At 52.1% G+C, this 25,275-nt stretch overlaps 10 protein-coding genes across 10 annotated transcripts; 6 read left to right on the top strand and 4 right to left on the bottom strand.

Moving 5' to 3' along the window:
• On the top strand, positions 1 to 856 carry BKA58DRAFT_314727 (Alpha/Beta hydrolase protein; the record flags this gene model as incomplete). Its single annotated transcript, XM_046167488.1, has 3 exons — positions 1 to 109; positions 161 to 495; positions 548 to 856. 3 exons carry the CDS (start codon positions 1 to 3, stop codon positions 854 to 856), a joined length of 753 nt encoding a protein of 250 aa, XP_046025106.1.
• Positions 857 to 1,302: 446 nt separating this feature from the next.
• On the top strand, positions 1,303 to 3,678 carry BKA58DRAFT_173371 (long-chain fatty acid transport protein 3). Its single transcript, XM_046165232.1, has 4 exons — positions 1,303 to 1,425; positions 1,536 to 1,676; positions 1,728 to 2,247; positions 2,297 to 3,678. The coding sequence occupies exons 1-4, from the start codon at positions 1,410 to 1,412 to the stop codon at positions 3,609 to 3,611; spliced, it is 1,992 nt and encodes a 663-aa protein (XP_046025105.1). The 5' UTR covers positions 1,303 to 1,409; the 3' UTR covers positions 3,612 to 3,678.
• Positions 3,679 to 4,949, bottom strand: BKA58DRAFT_173350 (urease accessory protein ureG). The gene is made up of 3 exons (XM_046165230.1): positions 4,539 to 4,949; positions 4,283 to 4,423; positions 3,679 to 4,229 (listed from the first exon to the last, which is right to left on the bottom strand). The coding sequence occupies exons 1-3, from the start codon at positions 4,709 to 4,711 to the stop codon at positions 3,746 to 3,748; spliced, it is 798 nt and encodes a 265-aa protein (XP_046025104.1). The 5' UTR covers positions 4,712 to 4,949; the 3' UTR covers positions 3,679 to 3,745.
• Positions 4,950 to 5,310: 361 nt separating this feature from the next.
• BKA58DRAFT_360825 (uncharacterized protein) lies at positions 5,311 to 7,114 on the top strand. The gene is made up of 2 exons (XM_046168764.1): positions 5,311 to 5,864; positions 5,913 to 7,114. The coding sequence occupies exons 1-2, from the start codon at positions 5,603 to 5,605 to the stop codon at positions 6,647 to 6,649; spliced, it is 999 nt and encodes a 332-aa protein (XP_046025103.1). The 5' UTR covers positions 5,311 to 5,602; the 3' UTR covers positions 6,650 to 7,114.
• Positions 7,115 to 7,755: 641 nt separating this feature from the next.
• BKA58DRAFT_173364 (uncharacterized protein) lies at positions 7,756 to 8,900 on the bottom strand. The gene has a single exon (XM_046165231.1). It carries the CDS (start codon positions 8,646 to 8,648, stop codon positions 8,034 to 8,036), a length of 615 nt encoding a protein of 204 aa, XP_046025102.1. The 5' UTR covers positions 8,649 to 8,900; the 3' UTR covers positions 7,756 to 8,033.
• BKA58DRAFT_173383 (uncharacterized protein) lies at positions 8,748 to 10,091 on the bottom strand. The gene is made up of 2 exons (XM_046165233.1): positions 9,323 to 10,091; positions 8,748 to 9,270 (listed from the first exon to the last, which is right to left on the bottom strand). The coding sequence occupies exons 1-2, from the start codon at positions 9,821 to 9,823 to the stop codon at positions 8,848 to 8,850; spliced, it is 924 nt and encodes a 307-aa protein (XP_046025101.1). The 5' UTR covers positions 9,824 to 10,091; the 3' UTR covers positions 8,748 to 8,847.
• A 1,220-nt stretch (positions 10,092 to 11,311) lies between these two features.
• BKA58DRAFT_338689 (uncharacterized protein) lies at positions 11,312 to 15,267 on the bottom strand. The gene is made up of 3 exons (XM_046168298.1): positions 14,715 to 15,267; positions 13,398 to 14,668; positions 11,312 to 13,351 (listed from the first exon to the last, which is right to left on the bottom strand). The coding sequence occupies exons 1-3, from the start codon at positions 15,071 to 15,073 to the stop codon at positions 11,418 to 11,420; spliced, it is 3,564 nt and encodes a 1,187-aa protein (XP_046025100.1). The 5' UTR covers positions 15,074 to 15,267; the 3' UTR covers positions 11,312 to 11,417.
• A 141-nt stretch (positions 15,268 to 15,408) lies between these two features.
• Positions 15,409 to 18,006, top strand: BKA58DRAFT_384666 (uncharacterized protein). Its single transcript, XM_046170285.1, has one exon. The coding sequence runs from the start codon at positions 15,686 to 15,688 to the stop codon at positions 17,615 to 17,617; it is 1,932 nt and encodes a 643-aa protein (XP_046025099.1). The 5' UTR covers positions 15,409 to 15,685; the 3' UTR covers positions 17,618 to 18,006.
• Positions 18,007 to 18,412: 406 nt separating this feature from the next.
• Positions 18,413 to 20,761, top strand: BKA58DRAFT_173338 (uncharacterized protein). Its single transcript, XM_046165229.1, has 2 exons — positions 18,413 to 18,817; positions 18,872 to 20,761. The coding sequence occupies exons 1-2, from the start codon at positions 18,489 to 18,491 to the stop codon at positions 20,466 to 20,468; spliced, it is 1,926 nt and encodes a 641-aa protein (XP_046025098.1). The 5' UTR covers positions 18,413 to 18,488; the 3' UTR covers positions 20,469 to 20,761.
• Positions 20,762 to 21,151: 390 nt separating this feature from the next.
• BKA58DRAFT_384663 (uncharacterized protein) lies at positions 21,152 to 22,496 on the top strand. Its single transcript, XM_046170284.1, has one exon. It carries the CDS (start codon positions 21,160 to 21,162, stop codon positions 22,195 to 22,197), a length of 1,038 nt encoding a protein of 345 aa, XP_046025097.1. The 5' UTR covers positions 21,152 to 21,159; the 3' UTR covers positions 22,198 to 22,496.
• Positions 22,497 to 25,275: the final 2,779 nt, after the last annotated feature.

Genomic DNA, 25,275 nt, shown 5'->3' with positions numbered 1-25,275 from the left:
ATGTCGACCGAATCTACACAGTCGCAGGCATGCTGCAACACACCTGCTGTGGTCAGCAAGGGCTACCAACCAAAGGGCGATTACATTGAGGCAGACGGATTGAAGACTTGTATGTCCAAACACCGCGACATGACTATGCATCGCAATTGACTTTCGACAGATCAAACCGGCCCAAAGGACGCAAAGCAAGGAATCTTAGTCGTCTACGACATCTTCGGATTCTTCAACCAAACACTCCAAGGTGCTGATATCTTGGCCTACACCGACAGCCAGAAGTACCAAGTCTTCATGCCTGATTTCTTCGACGGCAAGCCAGCCGACATCTCCTGGATGCCCCCGGACACCAAAGAGAAGGAGCAGAAGATGGGCGAGTTCTTCCAGTCGCAAGCCGCGCCGCCAAAGACGTTGCCGCGCATCCCGAAGATTGTCGATGAGCTCACTCAGAAGTACGGAATCGAGAAGTGGGCTATCATCGGCTTCTGCTGGGGCGGAAAGGTATGGAAAAGCCGATCAGATTACCTCTAACGTATTTCCTAACACTGTACAGATTGTCAACCTGTCCTCGATGGAAGGCACAAAGTTCAAGGTCGCAGCAGCATGCCACCCCGCCATGGTTGCAGGCGACGACGCCCCCGGCATCAAGATTCCCTACATCATGCTTCCATCAGGCGACGAGTCAAAGGATGACGTCAAGAAGTGGCAGGAGGGCATCAAGGTTCCTCACGTCGTCGAGTGGTTCCCCGACCAGATCCACGGCTGGATGGCGGCGCGCAGTGACCTTGAGCAGGAGAAGGTCAGGAAGGAGTACGAGCGCGGATATAAGATGGTGTTGGATTTCTTCCACAAGCACATGTGAGTTTGATGGAAGAGTTCTGTGAATGTAGGTAGAATGCTGAGTTCGCTAGGGGTTCTGAGGCGAAGCTCTAGTGTAAATACCGGCAATGTCGATACGAAACAATATAACGTAGGACACAAGAACTTTACTTTTTTGGCTGCGACTGTGAGTGTGTTATTGACAGCCTCGAGCGTTCTGACTGCGGCAACGGCTACGCCTAGTATCCTATGCTCGGGCGGATCAGTCATCACCAACGCATCTAATTCATGGCCAATGTGGAAAAGGTCCGATGGAATCACAACCAAAGTTAACGTTGCAAGAGTTACGGGTAAGTGTGGGGCTCCTGACACGTGGGGTTAGGTACTCTGGGGCCGCGCGCATTGGCGTAGAACGGCGGTTGAGAGACCGAGGGCATGTCGGCAATTGATCACGTTGCGGATGGCCATGTCGCAGGTTATCTAGAAGCATTGGGCAAACTTCGGCCCATTTTTATCGCGACATTTACCTTCAGTGTTTCTCTGCGCATCTTTCACGTACTTTCCTCAATCAAAGATTTAAGAAGAAAGATCTCATCATGGCTCTCCCGATCGGTGCGTGTTCCTATCTCGTGTAGCGGCCGTGGCGCGCTTGTCGTCCTGTCCAACTTCCAACCATCCCTACACAGCTCTTATCGTACATGTTCGCTGACGAAGCTTTGAAGCACCTGTCGCAGGCGCAATCGCAGGCGCAATCGCAGGCGTTACTGCAGCTGCAGCCTACATCGACGCCAAATACCACATCACCAAAGACCTCAAAGGCCAACGCGTCCTGAAAGCTGCCGCGCGCGATCTCGAGAAGAATGGTAAGCCGGAGCTGCATATCCCTTACCTATCACTTCCTAACAAGACAACAGCAAAAGGCAGAGGCCAGTCCCTCTGGTACCAATTCGAAGCCCACGTACACCGCCTGCCCTCGACCGAAGAATGCATCTGGTCCCGTACCGGCTGCTACACCTGGGCCGAGACCTACGCGAACGCCTGCCGATACGGCCAATACCTCCGTCAGAATGGCGTCGTTCCCGGGCAGCTCTTTGCCATGTACATGATGAACCGACCCGAATTCCTTTTTGCACATCTGGGTAGCTGGAGCATAGGAAGCGCGCCGGCGTGGATCAACTACAACCTTGCGGGCGATGCGCTGGTGCACTGCTTGAAAGTCAGCGGCGCCAAGGTGCTGCTTGTGGATGAAGACCTGGAGTGCAGAGACCGCATCGAAGCTGTTAGGGAGAGATTGGAGAGCGAGCTGGGCATGACTGTCTTGGTCTTGGACACAGGGTTGAAGGGGGAGATATCGAGGCTGGAGCCCACCAGGCCTGAGGATGAGCTTAGGGTAGGTATGAAGGGAAAGTTCCCGCTCTTCTTGTTCTACACAAGGTTAGTCACTACGGCGGTGCTGTGAAGGAGAAGATGCTGATCAGAATAGTGGTACAACCGGACACCCGAAAGCTTGCCCCTTCGAGACGCAAAGAGCCGTTGGTTTGACACAGCGTGTGGGTGCCATGGGACTGAAGCCAGGGCCCAATGGCGATAGGTGGTATGTTTGCATGCCTCTATACCACGGCACTGGAGGCACGACAGCACTCGTCTGCATGGTTACCGGTCTTACATGCTGTATCGGCACCAAGTTCTCCACATCGAAATTTTGGACCGACGTGCGCGATTCGAGATCCACCGCCATGGTCTACGTAGGAGAGACAGCCCGGTACCTTCTCAACGCTCCTCCTAGTGACCTCGACCGGAAACACAACGTCAGAGCCATGTTCGGAAACGGTCTTCGCCCCGATGTTTGGCAGCGGTTTGTCGATCGCTTCGGCATCGAAATCGTCGGCGAGTTCTTCAACAGCACAGAGGGCGTCATGGCGCTCTTCAATGGCTCGCGTGGGCCTTTTACAGCAACTTCAGTCGGACACCAGGGTCTCATCGAACGCTGGCGCTCCCACAACACCTACGTCCCAGTCGAGATCGATTTTGTCACCGGAGACCTCGTTCGCGATCCCAAGACCGGATTCTGCAAACGCAAGTCCTACGAAGAGGGCAGTGAGATCCTCGTACAGATGCCGAGCGAGCAAGCCTTTGTTGGCTACTGGAATAACCCTGACGCCACCGAGAAACGCTTTGAACGCAATGTCTTCAGGAAGGGCGACCTTTATTACCGCACAGGCGACGCTCTCCGCCGAGACGCCGACGGCCGCTGGTTCTTCATGGACCGCCTCGGCGACACCTTCCGCTGGAAGTCCGAGAACGTGAGCACAGCCGAAGTCAGCGAGGCACTTGGCTCCTTCCCTGGAATCCAAGAAGCAAACGTCTATGGCGTCCAAGTGCCTGGCTACGACGGCCGCGCAGGCTGTGCAGCCATCTACATTGATCCCGCACATCTAGACTCGTTCAACTTCAACGCGCTACTTGCGCACGCGAAGCAGAAGTTGCCAAAGTACGCAGTGCCTGTCTTTTTGAGGATACAGAAACAGCAGACTACGATGCACAACAACAAGCAGAACAAGGTTCCGCTGAGGAATGATGGTATTGATCTGAGGAAGCTCATGGAGAGGGCGGATAAAGAGGCGAAGGAGCAAGGGAAAGAAGAGGCGGAATACGATACCATGTACTGGCACCCAGCTGCTCTTGGATCGGGCAAGGGCAAGAGTGGTGGTGATGATGATGGATACGTTGTTTTCACCATGGCGGATTGGGACTTGCTCAAGGGAAGTGTGGATGTAGAGGGGGGTGCCAAGCTGTAAGGTTTCCCTGTATATTCTTGCTTATAGTCTGTAAATGGTAGCGTTCTCGTTCTGCAATAAACATTGTATCCCCGAATCATCGTGGACCATAACGCTATCTTATTGTGACATGACAAAGTTCCCTTGTTGTCTCTTTATTTCTCCTCCATCAATGTAGGCTCGAACTTGTCCTTCTTAGCCTGCACGGCACCAGAAGCCTTCCACGCGGACAGAATCAAGTCCACAATAGCATCCACACCCTGATCCCTCTTGACAACCGCAAAGATAGTTGGCCCACCCTCACGCATCCTCCTGCTATCCCGCTCCATGACACCCAGATCCGCGCCGACCGCCTCGGCAAGATCGATCTTATTGACGACCAGCAGGTCTGACTGTGTGATACCCGGACCCCCCTTCCTGGGGATCTTGTCACCACCCGAGACATCGATAACGTAGATGATGAAGTCGGCGAGTTCGCGCGAGTAGTTGGCAGCGAGATTGTCACCGCCGGACTCGATGAGCAGGAGGTCCGTGTTGAACTTTTGGTGCAGGTTTGTGAGCGTCATGAGATTGACGGAGATGTCTTCGCGGACAGCGGCATGGGGGCAGCCTCCTGTTTCGACGGCGACGATGCGCTCGCTATACTCGTGTCAAACATGTTTCGGTAATATGTGTATTGTGGCTGCTCTTACGCGGGCAAGGCATTGTTCTTGGTGAGGAACTCGCAGTCTTCTCGGGTGAAGATGTCATTTGTTACCGCGGCTATGGAGAAGCGTGTTCGGAGGTGCTTGCAGAGGGCTAGCATGAGGGCTGTCTTGCCCGAGCCCACTGGTCTAGGCTGGTCAGTATCTCGAGAATATAGTATATCCTGCCATGCCAACCCTGCAACAGGCAATCATCGGCCGAGCAGTGTAGCGACATCTACATGTCACACGGGGTCCATCGTACCCTCCAATTCCAATAGTGAAGGACCGGTCTTCCCAGTCTCTTCCCTCGATGATGGGCAGCTCGCGACCCAGGTAGCTCCCCGGCCCGTCGAGGATCTCATGCGTGTGGCCGTGATCCGCGGCTTCGTGCGAATGCGAATGCGACGCGCCTTCGTGTGAGTGGCCGTGAGACATTGTTGTATGATGTAGTATGACTATCAATCAACAGAGTAAGCCAGCAAGCAGGAGGGAAGCTCGAGGATCTCCATGGTGGGGCACGACACGACGAGAGACGTGGGGTTCAATCCGGCGCAACCCTGGTAGCGAAGCTTCACTCAATAACACCGACGATAGGCTGACAGGCGACGACACGCCGCTCGCATGAACAACCTCGACGACCGTATTTAAGGCCATTTCAATGCAGAGGTGATTGTCATTACCGTAGCGTGCCACGACTCGAATAAGGCGTCCTTAATCGGAGGATACGGGAGTGCTCGGACCATGGCGCGAGGGATCACTGCTGCTGCCCCTGCATCTTCATCACGATCCTCGGCTCCCTCGATATGATTACCAGCTATAGTTCCGTTCTCTGAATTTCACGGACCAGCATGTTCCCACATGGACCTGTCGTTCTTTATCGGCGGCGCATATGAGCTTGCGTACCATTGGAAAAAGGAGTGAGGTGCCGGAGCAACTTTCGCTTCTTCAATCCTTCAATATCGCCCAGACCCGCCACACAGCCACGGCAATGGATATGCAGTTAATTTCCACGCCTGCGAGCCTCCCTATGCGATGGGCCCTGGTACCTGCAGGTGACATGACATAGCATCGCGCAGCTGTATGTAAAGCCAGCGCAGCACCCGCAAGCTTCTGGACCCTGTTTTCTCAATGCCCTTGCGTTTTCAGGTTTCTGCGTCTTAATCGAGATCGTGCGGTTTGGAGATATTTCCCCATACGGTAGACCTCTTCCTGCTTTAAGAATAGTTGTTCCCTTCTGAAACTCACCTTTGTCGCTCGCTCGCTTTCCCCGCATCCTTCTTGTTTGTTTGTTTTTGCGCGATTGTATACGCGTGTTACTATCGTATAATGTCTAACATGGCTGTCTCGTGGGAGAAATCGACACATGGGTCTCTTACGCTATGGGATATCGATCGCGAATTCCAAGATGCGCATGAAGCATATGAGCAATGGCAGGCGCGGCACCGTCGCACGCGTTCCAAATGGTTGTGTCTCGGCACGAAGAACCGCGACGATGCTGTTGGCAAAGCTCTGAGTCTGGGGCGACAAATCCAAAGGATTATGGAGCAAGGAAAAGCAAGATTCGGGGTACGATTCGAGGAAGGCGACAGTAAGTTCGCGATTCAATACCGAGGTTATAGAGACTGACCATGTGTAGCAAAATGCAACACCATCCTCTCAGCACAGCTCCTACGAATCCAATACGAAATCAGGCAACCACTTTACGACAGCGTTTTCTCCTCGACACCAACGATACCCATTGACGACATAATTACGACCGCCAAAAGCGTCCGTCGCGCCTGCCTTACTGCCCTGCGCGAACAATACGCACGTCTAGAATCGCCCATTCTATCGCCCATTCTACCCCCTCCACGTTTCAAAGTAGAGTTCTGCCCGTTCGCAGACAGCCTCCGGAAAGATCTCAAGGAATCCAAATCAAGTACACTACGCGCAAAGAAAGCTTTCCCACACGATAAACACGATGACCGCGAAATCTGCCCACACTGTGACGCGTGCATCTCTGTCGCCGCACACTCCGGACTGCCAGCGTCCAGATGTATACTCTTCACTTCGCACATTGCGCTAGACCCAATGGCGACGAACGACAAAGCGACCTTTGCATGCAACAGCTGCTACAAGACTTTTGACGATTCCTACGCCTTCCTCGATCATTATTTTCAGAAACAAATCGGGAGTGAGAGGAGTTGTTTACGGCTGTCTGTACAAAGGAGCTCAAGTTGGTTCTTGAACGAGCAGTTCCTTGACAACGACCCCTCGATTGTTGAACAGTGTTTGAAGAATTGTATGGCGAGAGAGACTATGCGAGGTAGAGGCCATAAGAAGATGAAGAGTCAGATTACTATACGACAAGTACATTCGAGCGGGAACGATTGAAGTTTCCCTAACCGGAGATGATAACACGACCGCACATCATGCCGCCATTGACAGGAGCAAAACGACGAAGCAAAGCAACATTCGTCACCATTACACGATCAGCTGTATACGAATGCGTCCTTTGGTATCGCCAGTTAGCCATTCGAGTCGCAATGCGACAACAGAGACCTTACACATACCGTCTCACGACCCGCACACAAGTTCCACACCAAAGCCAAAGCTTTCGTATGAACGCGGACGGAGCGCCGCTTTCTCCGCCTCTTATCCTTCTTGTACTATACATACTTTTTCCTGTACACATACCTTTATTCTCATGTCTAATGGCCTAATGTTTTTGTCAAGATTTTCTAGATCATAGCAGAGTACGTCACGAGCACGATAGATACGGACACGAATCTACAATTGCGCATCAAAACCCCAGCGCAGGCTCAACTCGATGAATACAAACACTTTCTCAAACAAGTACACACGATCAGCATACCGTTCCTATGTATTCAGCGCTTTTGAACACCGCGCGCCGCATCTTCACATAACACAGCGACGATCACACCCATTGCATAAACAGCGCAAGCCGTGATATCCGCATGCCCAGACACACGTCAGATGGGCACCCTGGTTTCACATTGGCAACGAACGCAAACGCAGCTCGCAGAAGGAAAGGAAAAGGACCGAGAAGTCTAGCTCACTCATCTCCTCGGGCCTTTTCCCGCGCGGAACTTTCCCTTGAGCATTTTGCTCATCACCTAACTCCAAGCAATCGGTCTCATATCGCCAGACTGCAGTACAGTATGTTGTGTACAGTGATCGCGACTACCCGGATAAGCTAAAGATCTACAACTGCGACACTCATCGCCCAGCTTGTCCGTTCCCAAGAGACTGGAATCGGGGAATGGGCAATACATACGCGCCACACCCACAGAGTCTATCCTAGCTACCTAAGAGTGCTATCAAGCCGACATATCCGTCTTGTATCCGGCCACTTCTTTCCTTTGTCTTCACTACACTGCACATACGTACATACTCAGCGTCGTAAACCGAACGCGCCAGCGACGCGCAACCACATGAAACCACATCTGTCCGTGGATCTCTCACTCGGCGAAACCCCACCGTAATACGTCTTGGCTTTCTTACGTAGGAATCCACGCAGGTACGAGATTATTCCGCTCATCACGAGAGGATTACTATAATTCTCTGCTTGGGGTTCTTGGTGCATTGCGTGTTGGTGTTGGCCTTGGCGGTTGTGATGGGGATACCCGGTTTGTGTCACTGTGAAGGGTCGGTGGTGTGATTGACCAACTACGAGGAATGCGCGGGTTTACTAGGTGATGGGCAAGATGCTGTAGACAAAGGGTAGGTTTGTATTAGGATATTCGTAGCTTGCCACTCATCTCAAGGCCTTCAATCCCACTCTCCAAACATGTGCTCTGTTTACACTCTCCAACATTCCACCGCCCCCTTGCTTTTCCCACCCCTTCCTTCTTCCCCAGCCCAAGCCCGAGCGGAGCCCCATAGCGCAAACAATGAATCCGCGGCGGAACCTGGGCGGTATTGGCACGAGTCTTGGACGGCAAGTCTGCCGCAAGAAGAAGTTCACGTTGCGGTGAGTAGATAACGTGTCGAAACAAATGTAGCGGAATGGCGGAGCGGCGGTAAGCATTGGGCTCTTAACATGCTCAATACCCACGTGTGGCTTGCAATTAGATTGGATCGGGGGGTCGGGGGAACTGGATTTCCGCTCTCTGCGTGCCATGCATCTTGGACGCGTGTGGCGTTGTTCGAAGCATTGGAGGGGCCGAGGGGCTGAGTACGGGTGAGTTTGCGCCTGGATTTCTTGGTAAGGCGTGGGTAGTGGCTTGGGAGCGCGGTTTACCTGCTTGGAAAGGTAACGGTGTAAAGTGTTTCGTACGAGGTACACTGCCAATTGCGAATAACATGTGCAATAGACGTTGTGGATGTTGTAGAGATGTTGTAGTATTCGAGTAAAATGGGGGTATATCATGTCGAGCTCTGTTTGCTCTCCTACTCTTACACAGAGAGGCCCAATAACGCCGTGCTGTCGTCCCAGATCAGCATTCCTTCATGTCCGATGCCCCTCAAAACAAAAGTACGCCATGGTATATGCCGCTTAAACATCGCTCGTCCCATCACTGGGCGAACGGTAAAAACAAAAACTCGTCGTCGTAGCAATAGCCTCCTCTTCAAACATTCGTCTCTCGCAGTCCCCTCGAGAGCCATCGTTCCCACCAGTTCCGTACGCCGACGATGCTCTCTTTGCCGTCGTTGTGTCCGTCGTGACCTCCAGGGTCTCCTAATATCAACGAGAAAAACCAGAATCCTGCAGCGGTCCATGCGGCAATTGCGACACCGAATGCGACGACTGGTGAAAACAGGTGAATGACGACGAGCATAGGCGCACTGTAGCCGGTCGTTGAGTCGTGGGAATAGACCAGGTGAAGTTGCAGGTTCAGCGCTGGTGCAAGGAAGGCTGTGATTTGTTCCGATAATGACGGGCGTTTGGTGCAGAAGCGTAAGGGTGCTAGTGCGAGCGAGATCAAGAGAGCGAAGATCGTCCAGAGAGCGATGGCGCCCGAGAGGAAAGCACAGGGGCCGCAAAGCCAAAACTGCAAATTGTTAGCCACGCTCCAGAGAGCTTGGAGAAAGTAGAACACATACCAATAACTGCCATGCCTTCTCCTCTGGGCCTTTCTCATGGTAGGCGCCTTTATCGTAGACAATCGCATCGGCGTCTGGTCCAGCGGCAGAGACGCGGTTTGGAGATCGGCGGCCTTGCGACGAACCGTAGCCATGCTTCTCGGGATCAAGATGCGCTTGTTGTGGATATTGTATGCTTCCTCGTTCTATCTCTGATCTAGAGTATCTGATTTCGGCTGTTGAGTTTCGTTGTTGGCCGATCGAGGAGATGCTGCTGCAGGGGCTTGGCGCAGAGGATGCCTTTGGCGAGAACGGGTGCGAGATGACGGAATCATGGCCACGGCCAAAACTCGACTTGCTATGACGGTCTATGCGGATGGTCTGTTGTCGCTGGTATGGCTCTTTCTCGTTGTATGCGTAGTTGTACTCGTCGGGGGATGCGTTGGTTGATAGCTGGGGCAGCGGTTGGCTCTGCTGGGGGGGAATGGCCGAACATGACACCGGCGGACGCTGGGATTCCATTGCCGGCAATTGGTAGTCGACGTCACTGGTTGACGGGCATCAAACGACCCTTTGAGACATGCGAAGTCGATGAGGTGCCGGGCATGTTATAGAAGAGGCGGAGACTTCCCTCAGGAGAGGCAAGACTCTTGTTACATACAATTACGCTCTCAAGACCTTGGGAGAAGGTCTTGGGCTTGGCTTTCATCCCCAAGGCTCGGCATTGGGGCTGGGCAGAGCGTCTCAAGACGGGGACGGCCAATCACGGCTCGCGTGGGCGGTCCCAGCGCAACTCTCTTCCAGACGCCGCTCAGACCAAAGACGGAATTCGCGGCAGCGACCTGGCCTCATGTCGTTGGAGCCCCCAGCTCTCATCTTCATCATCTTCGTCCTTTGTCTTGGCCCGCGCCGACGATGCTGAGCAACGCTGAGCAAACGGACCGCCGCACGCTGGTGCTCCTCGTTGTCGTGTGCAATGTCCTCAGAGGACGCGCCAAGCCGGAAACAAGCGCTACCATGGTCCGTCTAGGGTGTCCGCTGGATGCGTGATGCTGTGCCTAGGAAATATTGAACCTACGGATCGTGGACTGTTGTACCACAGGCATGACACCCCACAAGAATCCAATGCGGTTCTCCAATCCGCCTAGACACCAGAGGGGGCCACAGAGGCGCGGCTGGTTGCGGCCCCGCGGTGCAACGTTGCGAGCACTCCTTGTGTCGCATCGCCAATACAAGTCGGAACGGCGGAGCGCATTTGATAGCGTTTGTTGGCGGAAATAGCTGCAAGTTGCTTTGCAGAGTCTGAATCCGGGCTCCAAGCGTGGCTGAAACGAAGTTGGCCTTGCTGATCTTGATCTTGGCATTGGCACATGAGAAGCTCAGATACTCTGTTGAAGGCGCCAGTTGTCCTGGCGTCCGCTGCCTACGCTGGCTCGGTCTTCATCATGTGCTTTGTTTTGACCTTGATAAGCCCGTCGCTTTCTCGGCATGCTGTTCGCACCCTGATCGAAGGGACAGCAGCGACCGGACTAAACTTACCATTCCTTTGGTAATGCCTCATGCCATACAGCACGAAGCGCTGTCAGTGACGTCGGCCCTCAGTGTCGTTGCATTCACCGCGTGCCCCTTGGCATTGAATCCATTCGTGATCTGGCGATAAGCGTTCTGCTGTAAGCCACAGCCGGTGGTAATACACAGCATGGCGGAGTTCTGTCCCGCCCCGCGGACAACTTTAGCGAACCGGGTATAATGTTGGAAGGAAATGTAAGCTGCAAGGCAAAAGTCGGTTGGCAACTGGCACTGCGAACAAGGATGATGTATGGCGCGGGGTGTTGTAACGTTGGTGGCGCTGTGATGTCACTCGACGTAAATGGAAGTCGCGATGGACAGAGCGCCTAAGCACCTGCATGCTTCAGCGTCAACAAACGATGTGTTAGTCTCGATGAGGACATCGCGATCAACCACGAGCGTCCGGCACTTCCGATATGTATACATCGGGTGTAGCATTGGTTAACTTGAAAAAAGTGTGCTTTTTCTCTATCTTCTTCTAAATGGAAGATCAGATCCCTTGCTAAATATGACCTCAACGTGCACTACCGGGTCTGGCGAGGATGATCTAGACACCCCTTCGACCACCAACCAGCTTCATGCCTTCCCGCATAGCATCCGTCAGTCGGCTCATGACCAGCTCTTTGATGCCCTTCTTCTCCGGCTTCGGCATGAAGCCCAGCTCGATCAGATAACTGACGTACACACCTACAGTGTCCTCCGTCACCGCACCGCCCTTGCTCCAATCCTCACCTGTCCATGCTTGGTCTTTCTTTAATGCTTCTGCCGCGTTCTTGTCGTCGAGCTCAGGTGCCTTGGTATCAGCAGGCAGATCTCCAGTCACAAAATGGTACAGTGGTAGGAGAGCGTTTTCCTCCTTCGTGCCAGAGCGGTCCGAGACATAGGCTTCCATGTTTTGTTTCCACTCTTGGTAGGTAACAAGAGGAACATTGTAGCCAAAGGTTTCAAGGGTTCCCAAGAACTCGTTGAAGGTGATACGGGGATGCGAGGTAATCTGCGCGACCCCTAGGGGTGCAATAGGTGGGTTGAACGAGGATGCCACAACAACGCGAGCAACGTGGGTCACGGGAACCATGTTGATGGTGTTTATGATGTCGGGTCGCGACTTGAGCTGGATGCATCCCTTGAGAATACGCACGAGGAAGTCGTCGGTATTGGTGGTGCCATACTCCGGGTCTCCCAAGACATAGCCGGGACGAATAACGCAGCCACTTAAACCTTTCTGGCCAGCCTGTCGTGTGAGATACTCGGCTGCCCATTTAGACTGGCCGTATCCAGTGCCCAAGCCCTTGCGAGCACCTTCCAGATCGTCCTCTTCGGGGACGCCAGTTCCGCCGTTCGCCAGACTCTTCTCAGACAACTTGACAAAGTAGTCTGTATCAAGCACTGATGTTGAGCTAACAAGGCCGAAGTTCTTGGGTTTGCCCGCGGCACACATCGAGAGAGCGGTCATGGTGGAGATGACGTTGGGTCCGCGAAGACGTGAGTATGGCAACACCCAGTGTACCAATGCGCCATTGTGGATCACAACGTCGACAGAGTCTGCGAGCTTATTCCAAGTGTTCGGTTCAAGACCAAAGTTCTCTTTCTCTAGATCACCCACAAGAGGCTCCAGGCGTGATTCCCAGCCATCTTCCCAGATGCCATATGCAGAGCAGGTTTGCCTGACACGGCCGAGTGCAGCATCGATGTCTTGTGCGCGGACGAGTACTGTAACTTTTCCGGGTCTGGACAGGATGTCTCGTAGAATGTAAGCACCTAAGAAACCTGTCGCACCAGTAAGGAAAGTGTGTACTTGTTCCTTGGGATTCAACGGCTCTCTAGTCTTGAACTCGGTCAGTTGATTAGCGAGTTCTCTGGCATCGGCAGAGTATGCCTCGTCTTCTGGATCCTCATCGATGGCCTCGGCAGTGTCCAGACGCAGACCGATAGGATCCATAGCCTGATCAATGTTTGCTGAGAAGCCTCGCAATGTTGGGTACTGGAAGATCGTGGTCATTGGCACATCAATGTCTCTCCATTCTTGCCGGATCTTGAAGAGCAGTTGTTGAGCGATGATACTATGGCCTCCGAGGTCGAAGAAGGAATCGCTTCCGCTGATGCCGTCGGCTGTCACACCGCGGTCGCCCAGAAGCTCAGCCCAGATACCGGCCATGATCTTCTCAGTTGGCGTCAAGGCCGCACCCAGCTGTGAGGGTCGTCTTGCACCCGCGGCTGCTAGATGCGCTGGTTCTGGGAAGGGCAGTGCCGGTCGGTCAATTTTGCCGTTCGGGTTCAGCGGAAATCGAATGAGCGGGACAATGATCGACGGCACCGCATACGCAGGGAGCTTTTTCTTCAGGTGCTCTCGTACATCATCTCGTAGATACTTGAAGCGCTTCAATAACGTGACCATGCTGGTGTCTTCGGCAGAATCACTGTCTTTCGCACCACGCTCCTCGAGCCAGTCGTACCAACGCTTCATCTCAGGGACGATGTAGCCTATGATGTTAGCAAAAGACAGCGTCGGGCAGAGATACCAACTTACTGACTAGTGTTGGCTCCTCATAGGCATCACGCTTCAACAGGGTGACGTTCTCACGCACCAAAGGATGGGCAGAGAGATGTGAGTCGATCTCGCCAAGCTCGATACGGAAGCCGCGAATCTTGACTTGCGAGTCGACTCGACCCGTGCAGTGTACGTTACCATCCTCAGAGTAATGGCCCAGGTCTCCAGAGCGGTAGAGTCTGTCTCGTGGACCTTTGTAGGACTCTCGCCATGGCTCAGCGGCACCTTGGCTTTCCACCTTTTTGTTGTCTTCGTCTATCCACTTCTGTTGGTCCACAAACCAGTTGTCAACGAATTTGGTTGCAGTCAAGTCAGGCAGACCTAGGTATTCCTCGGCCAGCCCTCCGGCTCGTACGTATATCTCACCACTCTCACCAGGCTTGCAAACCTTTGTCCGATCTTCGCGGTTGACTACCAAAAGCTGAACGTTGTTCATGCCACGACCAGCCGGGATGACCTCACCAATGGTATCAAGAAATTCGGGCGCTTCGGTGCAGCTCGGTAGCTCGTAGTAACTGACAGCTCTTTGTGTCTCTGTGGTTCCGTACATGTTGACGATGCGTACATTGGGTGCTAAGTTCTGCAACCTCCTGCAGTCGCGCTTGATTAGTAGGTCGCCCACGAAGAAGGAGTGATGTAGGCTTGGGAAGATGGCTGAAGCGCCTCCCACGAGAATCTGGCCCATGGCGGGTGTGAGATGTGTGACTGTCGCGCCATACTTGCGCATCCACTCGGCGAGCTTCTCGTGCTGTATGTCCTCTTTGCTGGGTACGAGTAGTTGCGCACCGAGGAAAAGTGGTGTGAAGATGTCTCGCTGTATGGGGTCGTGGGCGATGCCAGAGAGCATGGTGAACTTGTCGTTTTCAGACAGTCCAAAAGTCTCGGCCATCCATGGGAAGTAGTGTGTCAGCGAGAAGTGCCGGCCTTTGACGCCCTTGGGCTTTCCCTCTGACCCTGATGTGAAGGAAAGTGTGGGTGTTGAGTCTGGGCCGACCAGCACGCCTGGCAGCTCGGCCCTGAGCTTCTGTTGTTCCTCCAGCACGTCATTCCCGTCCTTGGAGCCTCCCACGAGGGTTCCATTGTCCTTGAGCTCGAGCGCGGGTACCTCTGTCCGGAGTTGTAGGTTGTCCTTGACGTAGTTCCTCACTTGCTCGGAGATGGGACCGGCTTCGCGGGTGGCCTTGTCGATGACTACGAGTGCGCGTGGCTGGGAGACTTCGAGATAGATGCATTGGCGGTCTGGGGGGTATCTAGTCATGTCAGTAGATCACTCTCTGTGTGGCAATCTAGACTCACAGCGGGTCTAGTACTGAGAAGGTCGCTCCTGCCGCCAGAACAGCCATGATGGCTACGACTAGGTCCACGCCACGATGAGCAAAGATCATAACCACCTCGCCTCTTTGGACGCCATTTTGTACCAGATGATGAGCTAGTACTGAGGTAGCCTCAAATATGTGCTTGTATGTGAACCTGCGCTCGGGTGTCTTGCTGGTAGCCGTCTCTACTACGCACGGCCGCTCAGGGTGCTTGCGGGCATTGCCTGCAAAGATCTCGTGGATGGGTCCCTTGAAATCAGACCAGTGAAGGTCTGCGGTCGGATCCGGGATGCTTCCTTTGGTCAGTGAAGCCATTGTCGCGCGTACCTGTTCCTGCATGTTCAAGGAGATATATGGCGGGGTCGCGTTGTAAGTGTGCGCATGCGCGTAGATAGTTCGCGGACGTCAATTGGAACGTGAGCGGACAGAAGAGAGTACGAAGTTTAGGCTTGGTGTGATTGTTCTTCCCACCGCCTTTAGGATTGGAGCATTGAAGGAGACAGCAATGTCGTAGAGACCAAAAGTGAGAGAAGAGGTATGACGCATCCCGTCAAAATGCTCGACTCAGGCGACATCGGCCAGGGCGACCCCCACCACCGAAGGCTCGAAACGCGTGGGATGTCCGGGGCGCATCATCAGCCCTGCGCTAGCCTTGCACCTCGCCCTCGCCAAACTGGAAACGTTCCCTTAGCACGACGCGTCACCCGGCGTGTGCAACATCTGCGACTCCTGCGTTTTTTTGTGCCTTTTCGTCGCTCGTTACATTTGCTTCAAAGCTTGTTAGCATCGCCTAGCGGAGCTGCGTTCGCGCCGCCTTCCAAAGTTACCTTCAATCAGCGACATCAGGCCCACCACGGATACCGGCTCCAGTAGTCTGAAAGCGCCCATGTCGCCAGTGTTGCCATAGTTTCCCTTGTATTCGACTCCAGCACTTCTTCACCCGTTTACGCCATGCCGATTCAGCATACCTTCATGGGCCGGCCCATTGCGCTGCAGATGCCCCCAAGGAGATTCCAGGTCATCGTTATCATTCTGCTCTTCGTCATAGTAAACTTTGCCTTTTACGGAACTCCAACACGCGACAGTATCCCGACCTATGACGAAGTTGCCGATGCCGTAAAGCACCCGCAAGCTCACCTGCCTGACCTGGGCGAGCTGCCAGCTGTACCCAAACCCTTCGGTCCCTCAGCACACAAGCCACCGGTTCAGGCAAACAGTACCACGGCCAGTGCTTACGGCGCTATAGAATGGCTCAGTGATTTCAAATGGCGCAATCCATTCTCCTCCCGCGTAACTCTCGATGAGAACACCGCCCTCCTACCTCCACTACGCGAACGACCGCCGGTTTATACCTACTATGACGTACCGAAGAAGCAGGACAAAGAAGTATCTGCGGCAGAACAGCGGCTGATACTGGCATGGCGGCGGGCGTGGTGGGCACAGGGCTTCAAGCCTGTTGTCTTGTCTCGTGCTGAGGCTATGCACCACCCACAATATCAGCTGTTCCAGCGCATGAAGCTGGATCCAAAGATCGAGTTCGAGGTCATGCGCTGGCTGGCCTGGGGGCACATGGGTGGCGGTGTTCTTGTCAATTGGCTCGCATTGCCCATGGCCGAGTACGAGAACCCGATGCTGAGCTTTTTGCGACGGAACGAATACGCCAAGCTGTCGAGAGTCCAGTCCTTGGATAACGCCATCTTCTTTGGAGATCGAATGATGGTTGATGATGCGATCAAGAAGGTCATGGGCAACGAGCTGCTGAAAAATGTCACCGCGAGCAAGGATAAGCTGTTGAAGCTCGCCAAAAAAGAAGGTGGTCCGATCGTCAACCTCCTGGACACGAAGGACATGAACTCAGACAGCAAGGCCGACGGCATCGCATCCTACAACATGGCTACGATCTCCAGCAAGTACAAGACGGTTGCTGATAAGTTTACCAACACAACGCAAGCCGAGGCCCTCGACTTACTCGCGAACCTCGTCAACTCGCATCTCCACCTGACCTGGCAAGAGCAGCATCCAGAAGGTGTGGTAATAGTCAAGCCTGCGCCGGAGCACACGACTGCCCTTTTACGTGAAACAACGGACATTGCGCGTAACCTGACGCAATGTCCGACTACCCCAATGCCCAAGTCGTGCCCACCGAATCGACCAAAGTGCAAACCGTGCGATGCCAACAAGGGAATGAGGCTTCAGCTGTTCCCAGAATTTGTAAACACAACTAAGTTCTTCACGATCGGAACCGTTCCCCATCCATATACGCTTACCTCGTTACACTACACGCGGGACATGATAGACAAAAACTTCCTGCGCAATAGTGCAGCACGGGACCTGTGGATTAAGAAGCTGACGGACAAATCTATCCCGGACGACCACACTGAGGAGTACCGCGTACTCAAGTTCAAGGAGCTTGTAGCAGCAGCCCCCGCCCACACTCTATGGCTCACAGCCGAGCGCATCACCCAAGACGATTTAGACTGGATCTTCGGCTTCGGTCTACCCCAGAACGCCTCTGCGAATGCCGAGCCCAGTTCACCAAGCAAGGAGTCTGAACTCATCGTCTTCCCGCGCCCAGACCCCCCCAAGCCCATCGAGGGTATCGACATACCGGACGAAAAGTGGATCGAGAAGGAAGAAGAGCGGTTGAAAAAGGCACGCGAGGCCATTAAGAGCAAGGACAGGAACATGAAGCTAGTAGTCGAAGCTGTTGAGCAGTGGAATTTGGCGGACACGGAAGCCTGGAGGTTTTCGCGCGCCTACTCAGCGAGAAGACGCCAAGAGCGGAAGAAGTGGGAAGAGGAAGAGGCAAAGTTCTCGGGTAGTGAGAAGAAGGCTGGAGTTAGACCTGGAGAGGGCGGTGGAAGATGGACCGATCGGAGTTGATATATTTAGCGACTTGGGCTGTTTTAGAGAAGTATCTATTTCCCTTTGCATATTTTATTAATATGCAAAACACCAAACCATAAGTATAACACAAAAGCTAGCCCCAAAAGAGCAAGGTCCGTTGCTAGTACATAGAAAAGCGTATTTCCAAAGGTTTTCTAGACACAAGCCTACTCTCAGAAGTGCAGCGTCGGGCGGGCCGAAGTTCGGGTCCTCGGCGTTGTTGCCTCCGGCGTTCAAGTTAGATTTAGTAGGCTCTAAACTAACTGTGTGCTAATTGGCCGGTACATTAGTGATCCGGTAAGCCGTCCGCCAATTCTAGTCAAGCTCGGAGGACCTCCACCTAGGTAGCCCGCTATGCACTGGTTGGCTGGTATGTTGATGTTCCGATATTCCGTATGGTAAACTCGCTCTCACCGACATACACTCTTACAATGTTTGTTTCGACGGCGCTCAAGTCATTGCTCCCTGCTTCTCGGCTGTCTTACTCCCGCACTCCCCGTACAGGCAACTCTGCCTAGGATATCACATTGAGTATTGTGTAGCCAGATGTGATGTTCGAGGCCGGTACTCGGAATTCCGAGCACATGCACGGTCTATGTGGGCTGGAAGTTCGAAGAGCAGTCCAGTCTGGGATGGATGTAGTACCACAAGGTTCTGAGGCTGACAGATTTCCCGGCTCCGGACGATGCAGATGGCGACGTGTCCACCTCGATCCCATTTCCCGTCGAGTGGAGGCTCACAGTCGACACGGTAACCCTTGTTGACAGTGTCTTCCGTACAGCATAAAACAGTTGTTTCCAGCAGCGCACCCAGTTTTTCAAATCAAGTTTTACTACCCAAAGCACAACACCATCACAACACCATCACAATGTCTCAGGGCCCAATCGCACATGACGACCAGGAGCAGTTGCTTCAGCGATACCATAAGGAGCGCGACAAGAGGCTCACCGAAGCCGGTGAGGGACAATATATCAACGTTCGATCGAAAGAAATCCAAGATCTTGCCAAAGACCCATGGGTAGACTACAATGATCCCCGGATCCAGAACCCACCTCTAAAAGACGGGAGTAGCATCAAGTTTTTGATCATTGGTGCTGGACACAACGGACTCCTCTTTGGCTGTCGCTTGGCAGAGGCTGGATTCAGCGGACGCGATATCGTGTGCGTTGATACAGCTGGCGGCTTCGGCGGTACCTGGTATGCTCTCCACCCTCGTGTTCGTAAATAGGCCGCTGCTAATGATACGTTTAGGTACTGGAATCGCTACCCTGGGCTCATGTGTGATGTAGAGGGTTACATCTATCTGCCGCTCCTTGAGGAAACTGGTTACGTTCCTAAGCACAAATACTCCTACGGTGCCGAGATCCGAGGCCAAAATGAGCGCGCTGCGAAGCACTTCGGCATTCAAGGCCAGTTTTGTACGAAGATCGACTCGCAGATATGGGATGACGACAGAGGGGTTTGGGTCGTGACCATGACCCGTACTCTCGGGGAGAACGCAAAGCCCGAAACCATCACAGTCTTTGCTGAATTCGTCGTCATTGCTGGAGGCGTTCTCAATGTACCGAAAATTCCAAAGCTCCCAGGTTGGGAGAAACTTCGCAACAACAAACAAGTGTTCCATTCGGCTCGTTGGGACTACGAATACACTGGTGGCAACCAGGAGCAACCGGACTTACACAAACTCAAAGACAAAGTTGTTGCGATAGTCGGTACTGGTGCGACCTCAGTTCAAATTGTGCCCGAATTGGCCAAATGGGCAAAACATGTGTACGTCGTCCAGAGGACGCCATCGTACTGCGGATATCGTGGTAATCGCTTGACTGATGAGGAACATTTCAAAGCTCTTTCCAAGGAGAAAGGGTGGCAGAATAGTCGGCGAATTAACTTCAATGCCTGGACTACCAACAGCACCGACGGACATGAGCCCAATCTGGTAAACGATGGGTGGACTCACACTCCCGCTAGCGCAGGCATTTTGGGTTCGACTTGGAAAATTGTCGAAGCACAGGATGTTGGAAAACACATCAGTGATCTCCACAAACTTGATCGGCAGCGCACTGACCTATTGCGCAAGCGCATTGATGACGTGGTCAAGGATAAGGACACGGCCGAGAAGCTGAAGCCATGGTACGGTAGCTGGTGTAAACGCCCTACCTTCCACGACGACTACCTGGAAGCATTTAACCAAGCCAATGTCACGCTGATTGACACCGATGGCAAGGGCATGGACGCATACTCTGAGAATGGCTTTGTGGTCGGCGGCCAAGAATACGAAATCGACGCTCTTATACTCGCAACCGGCTTTGTTGCTACTGCCGGCATAGACCCTGCTGAGAAACTCAATGCTATCATCAAGGGTCGCAACGGAGAAACAATCGCCCACAAATTCGAGACCGCGAGCAACCCACCAGTGTTTGGCATTGCGATGAGCAACTTTCCCAACCTTTTTGGTCATTTCAACCGCGGCTCTCCAGCTGCCTGGAATTTCACTTCAGTCTTTGACACGATGGCGAAATATTTTGCACAAACCGTTAAAAAGGCACATGTCAAGGCGAAGGATGGTCAGCGGCTCATCATTGAGGCTGACCCCGAAAGTGAAAACATGTGGGGAGAGGAAGCTAAAAAGACTGCCGCATGGTATGCGGCACTTCAATCTTGCACCCCCAGTTACTTCAACGGCGAAGGAGCGGCGCTCACGAAGGCCAATAGTATGACCCAAGAGGCAATGCTCAGAATGGCTAGATTTGGCTGGGCCGCTGGACCAGTCGATTATGATGAGAAATTAGGAGCCCTCGCGAGTAAGGCTGAGCTCGAAGGTTACAATGTTACAGTCTTAGCTAAGTAGGATCTCCGACGAGGCTCATTATCGTCGACTACGAAGTATTATCGCAACCCGCACTATTCTACAATGCTATATTGTGACACATTGGATTTTTGGCGTAATATCATCGCTCTGTACTTCGCATTAATTGATGTGGCATAATTTGGCACCACTTGTTCGTTGGGATAGATCATACTTATTGTCGTTTTTCGTTTCGCTGCCGTCGTGCACGTTGCATAATCCAAACTGTATTTGCTCTCTCTCGGCGCTTTCTCTGACCGAATGAAAGCTTTTCCCTCTTCGAAAGGCGATACGAAGAATACGGAAAAGAAGGTAACGGGTTGAGATATAGCTCTCGCGTGTTCCGAAACCTGTTCAACGCTGCGCTCTCGGCCCGATAAGTGAAATAGAACGGTGTTGGTAGGCCTTGTACGATCGTACGGGTGATAACAACAACGAGGTTCTTTTGTTCTAGGTATTGGTATGTTTATCTATGAATGTGGGTGCTACGAAGGTATACCTGAGCTCGGCATGAGTCGAATTGAAGTAGATCGAGGTGGGTACCTTGGGCAGCGCCAGGTGGTAAGCAGCCAACGTACCTACCGATATTCTTGATCCGACAGACGGACAAAACACGGCGGAGGAACAGCACTCTATATACACAAGAAAAGCCCGTATTCTCAAGTTCCTTCTCTTCACTCTGCCTAGTTCTAAAATGTCGAGAACAAAGATCCTCATCGTTGGTTGCGGAGCTGTTGGCCTGACGCAGGGACATATTCTCTCTTCCGGCGCCGACATCACATATCTTGTACGACCTGGCCGCACTTCAGCGTTCAAAGGACCCAAGAAACTTTACGACTACAAAGAGAACATACTCCGCACCTTTGAACACTACCGGATTATCGAATCGCCGAACGAAGTTGCTGACGAGGAATTCTTCTGCGTCCTCGACACGCTAGACGGGCACACTGCGCGCTCTGAATCCGGCCAAGCCACAATCAAAGCTGTGGGCGATTTAATCCGCGACCATCCCTCGACTTTTGTCCTCTTCGGTGCTATGGGAATCGACATGGTAGATTACTACGCCAGCACAATGAAAATCTCTAAAGAGCGACTTAACTTCTGCGGAAGTATACTCGCGCACCAGCCAACAAAAAGCATCCCGATCCCCGCCTCTGCCGACGCCAGCTTGATCGCTCAAGCCGACATACTGTTCTCATACAACACCGGAAATTATGGAATGACCTTGATTAACACGAACCCAAAACTTGTCAAAGCGTTCAGCGACGTGTACAATAAGCACCCAAAACTACGCGTTAGGGCCATGCCAGCTTTCTTGGAATCATCCGGTCTTATTATGGTCGTAATGGTGCAGCTGATGGCAGAAAGTATAGACGGGTGGCGCACGCTGCCGAGACTCCGCGAAAATACAGAGGTGTGGAATCTAATGCTCAGGGCGCAAGCTGAGATGTTTAGCCTGCCACGATATGGCTGGACGGGAAAGCTGATGGCAATGCTGTTTGGATCGTGGGTTACGGCGAGGTTCATGGAGATGCCGGTTAAGGATGCGCTACCGTTGCAGTGGCATGAGTTCAATGCTTTTCATCATGGCAGTAAGGTTGTCAAGCAAAATCTCATGTTGCTCGAAGAGTTGATTGCCGAGGGGGAGAAGGAGGAACACAAGATGGTTGCGCTGCGCGAGCTTGTAAAGAGGGCAAGGGAGAAGGCAAAAGATGTAAACAATGTATCTTAGTGTAAAATTAGCAAGGCACAATTCTCGAGAAAGCCGCACAGGATGTTATTATAGATAATACTACACAAGAAGAGCAAGAGTATACAAAAGACTTCGTGAGTGTAGTCTCTATACTTCTTTAAGCGTCTCTACTCTTTTACAATACTTAAGAAGAACTTACATAAGACTAAGATAGTGCTATAATATATGCAATATTTTAGTTAGTAGGGCTATAGAATAGAAGATCTCCTAACACTCATACCTTACTTAAGTTACCCACCTAACTACTAATCCGCCGGTATCTTGCTTGTATATCGTTGAGCTGACGGGAAGCCTAATTCTAAAGATCATAAGGTCATATTTGAAAGAATGGGCATGCGTATACCAACGCTGAACGGCTTTGTCAAGGCGCTCCCTTACGCTTACTTCTTGGGCTCAGTCCCTAAGCTACCCATAGCCATTATTCAAATAGGGGCGTGCGGGCCATACACATGTATAGGGCATAATATAACGCGGACGGAGTGACTACCTAGGTACAGTAGCAATGGATAAAGCTAAACGGCACTAAGGCGGTCTTACGAGCTGACAACAACACTGACTGACGTGATATCAGCAGCATCTTCCGAGGACTTCCTACGTTGGGACTTTCTCAGCCTTGCGCGGCAGTCAATCCATCAAGAGCTGCAGTACCTCGCCTCTACCTAGGCAGACAGTGGCATGCAAGCGAATCATCCAGAAGAGGGAAGCGGAGTACCCCGCGGATATTGGCTACATAATGATGCATTGAGATAATGAGTCATACTACACCGGTGTATGGTTAACAGGGTCTAGAGGGTAGTACACCGCTTAACACCCTGGTAACTTCGCTTCAGTTCAGCAGCGCAAGCTATTCGCTCCCGAGGTCAGCTCCTAAGAACATTACAACACTTTCAGCCAATTGGTCGTACCGACGAAGAAATACCTGCGCTGAAATGGATTCATGCGTCGCAATGTGAGTTTTCGCAGTAGAGCACTAGCGAAAACCCTTTATATTCCACTTCGTCATTTCTGTTGTTTCGGTATACCACCTAGGTAAGTAAGAGTGATTCATCACATCCAAGGTGCCTTGTCAGATCTCGGCCTTGGAAGTTCACCTGAGGATATTCGCGCATAATCTCAACAGGCATTTTTTGATCATTTGGCAAGCCGTATTACACTCAGCCTTGGAGGCGTGTTGCACTCACCGACCGGTCAAGCAGCCTGCGCCACAGCTCCTCGAGTATATATTGCAGTTCACACAACTCCTTCATCGCTCGATATCTTCACTCCCATGTACTTTAATCTACCCTACCAGCATCAAACATTGATGGCTGCATCTCCCGCTCAGCAGCCTTGGACCTTCGACGTCAGTTCTCTCATCGTGCTGATAAGCGAAGACGAAGAGCGCAACTATCGCCTGAGTCGGCGCTCTCTCCTGCAGTGTTCAACCGCCGCGCCAGTCGTGGGACTCCAAAAGTACGTCCGCTCCTACGACCTATTACTCGAATCTAGCACAGAAACCTATTTCTCGCCGTACGGCGTGAAAAGCGCACCTCTGCGCAACATTCGATTGGCAAATGCGCTGAGACATAACAAATTATTGGAAGATAAAGGATAAACCGTTCTCAGCATACCTGCGACGCGTAGAGAACATGACTGCACAAGCCGCTCTGCAAAGATATTTATCGCGTGCTGGACGGGTACGACATGGCTGCTCATTGCAGGCTTGCTGGTCGCTATCCATGAAGTTCCTGGGACCACATGGGTGTCATACGCTACATGCGCGGCGTTCACAGGGTGGTCAGTCATCCTGCGCCTCATCGAGTACTTCAACGTGGTGCCCGCACCCGCCGAACGCCCGAATGTGCACGAACCCGACGCGCCCGACGCCGTGTTCATCATGGGCCGCAATAACTCCGCATTTGTGCTCAAAGGAAGCCGTAAATACGTGAAACACTGGACAAGTTGCGGGCTGATGTACCGCAAGGCTCCGTGCGGCGTACCAGCGTCTGTGTGGCAGGGCTTCACTCGCATGGCCAGCCTAATGTTTCTGCGAACCTGATCAGAGGATTCAGGGATGCCGAGAGCGAGAAGCAGTGGGTTGATGCGTCAGGGATTCTGCCCAGGACCGAGGTGTGGAACCAATGGAAAGAACGGGTTGTGCACGATGAGGAAAAGGATCCGAAGAAGTTGTATCGCGTGATCTCAGATGATTTTGAGCACAAGCGCAAGAGCACGAATAGAAGTGTAGGCGATATGGGCAGGTTTGTTGGAATGAAGGGGAAAGATTAACAGCGCTGCTACGTGTGAGTATATAGTATGAAGTGCCTCCTCAGCGTCCTTAGCGTAATTCATAAATCCACTCTTGCTCCGTCCCGTAAAATCGTTCTCGCACCGCTTCCCCATCCATGCATCCGTGGACATAGCCCTCCCCTTTGAAGACATAGAATTTGTCTTCATCTAGTTTGAACCTCTGCTTTGTGGGTTTCTGCTGCTCGAAGGCTTTTCTTCGTTTCTCGTCCTTTCGCAGAACAACGTTGACTTTGTTGTGGGCGAATCTCACATCTTGCTCCCAACTGGACTCGGAAGTAAGGTCCCCTTCTTGTGTCCTATACTGTGCCGGTGCACAGGGTTCCTTAGTGTGAATCGGCTATTTAATCATCTAAAGATTGCCAAGAATAAGAACTTTAATAGATAAGAATACAAGAGAAGGCAATAGTAGAGGGAATTCTTTAGAGAATCCTTTAGATAATCTTTTTAATCTTTTTCTTTAAGACTAGAATAGCTTTTTAGATACTAGATACTTATATAGTGCTTTAGACTAGAGAATCTTTCTAGAATAGAATCTCTTTCTACTAAACTAGCGTCTATATACCTTTTTACTTATGCTAACTACTTTATATACTTGTAGTAGTATATCTTTATATTCTCTAATACCTATATAAATAGTAAAGCTTATAGAGATGTACTCTACTACGTAGTATAGAAGGTAGTTAGTATACGTTAATGTAATATATATAGTAAAGTTAACTTCTAACAATACTATAAGTGTAGACTTACCTCTTTTATTTAGGTTAGCTA

Source organism: Alternaria rosae (assembly GCF_020736505.1).
Source record: "Alternaria rosae strain MPI-PUGE-AT-0040 chromosome Unknown BKA58scaffold_5, whole genome shotgun sequence".
Lineage (NCBI taxonomy): Eukaryota > Fungi > Ascomycota > Dothideomycetes > Pleosporales > Pleosporaceae > Alternaria > Alternaria rosae.
Note: the sequence above shows the minus strand (reverse complement) of the source record. Positions and strands in the feature narration are given on the sequence as shown.

Excerpts from the sequence above, each read along its gene's own strand:
- BKA58DRAFT_173371 (XM_046165232.1), top strand. Across the intron at positions 1,677-1,727 it reads GCGCGATCTCGAGAAGAATG|CAAAAGGCAGAGGCCAGTCC; the intron begins GTAAGCCGGAGC and ends ACAAGACAACAG. Across the intron at positions 2,248-2,296 it reads CTCTTCTTGTTCTACACAAG|TGGTACAACCGGACACCCGA; the intron begins GTTAGTCACTAC and ends TGATCAGAATAG.
- BKA58DRAFT_173350 (XM_046165230.1), bottom strand. The coding sequence starts at position 4,711 with ATGTCTCACGGCCACTCACACGAAGGCGCGTCGCATTCGCATTCGCAC. Across the intron at positions 4,424-4,538 it reads TTCACTATTGGAATTGGAGG|ACCAGTGGGCTCGGGCAAGA; the intron begins GTACGATGGACC and ends TGACCAGCCTAG. Across the intron at positions 4,230-4,282 it reads AAGAACAATGCCTTGCCCGC|CGAGCGCATCGTCGCCGTCG; the intron begins GTAAGAGCAGCC and ends ACACGAGTATAG.
- BKA58DRAFT_360825 (XM_046168764.1), top strand. The coding sequence starts at position 5,603 with ATGTCTAACATGGCTGTCTCGTGGGAGAAATCGACACATGGGTCTCTT. Across the intron at positions 5,865-5,912 it reads ACGATTCGAGGAAGGCGACA|CAAAATGCAACACCATCCTC; the intron begins GTAAGTTCGCGA and ends GACCATGTGTAG.
- BKA58DRAFT_173364 (XM_046165231.1), bottom strand. The coding sequence starts at position 8,648 with ATGATATACCCCCATTTTACTCGAATACTACAACATCTCTACAACATC.
- BKA58DRAFT_173383 (XM_046165233.1), bottom strand. The coding sequence starts at position 9,823 with ATGGAATCCCAGCGTCCGCCGGTGTCATGTTCGGCCATTCCCCCCCAG. Across the intron at positions 9,271-9,322 it reads AGAAGGCATGGCAGTTATTG|TTTTGGCTTTGCGGCCCCTG; the intron begins GTATGTGTTCTA and ends AACAATTTGCAG.
- BKA58DRAFT_338689 (XM_046168298.1), bottom strand. The coding sequence starts at position 15,073 with ATGCAGGAACAGGTACGCGCGACAATGGCTTCACTGACCAAAGGAAGC. Across the intron at positions 14,669-14,714 it reads TTCTCAGTACTAGACCCGCT|ATACCCCCCAGACCGCCAAT; the intron begins GTGAGTCTAGAT and ends TGACATGACTAG. Across the intron at positions 13,352-13,397 it reads TGAGGAGCCAACACTAGTCA|GCTACATCGTCCCTGAGATG; the intron begins GTAAGTTGGTAT and ends CTAACATCATAG.
- BKA58DRAFT_384666 (XM_046170285.1), top strand. The coding sequence starts at position 15,686 with ATGCCGATTCAGCATACCTTCATGGGCCGGCCCATTGCGCTGCAGATG.
- BKA58DRAFT_173338 (XM_046165229.1), top strand. The coding sequence starts at position 18,489 with ATGTCTCAGGGCCCAATCGCACATGACGACCAGGAGCAGTTGCTTCAG. Across the intron at positions 18,818-18,871 it reads GGCGGCTTCGGCGGTACCTG|GTACTGGAATCGCTACCCTG; the intron begins GTATGCTCTCCA and ends TGATACGTTTAG.
- BKA58DRAFT_384663 (XM_046170284.1), top strand. The coding sequence starts at position 21,160 with ATGTCGAGAACAAAGATCCTCATCGTTGGTTGCGGAGCTGTTGGCCTG.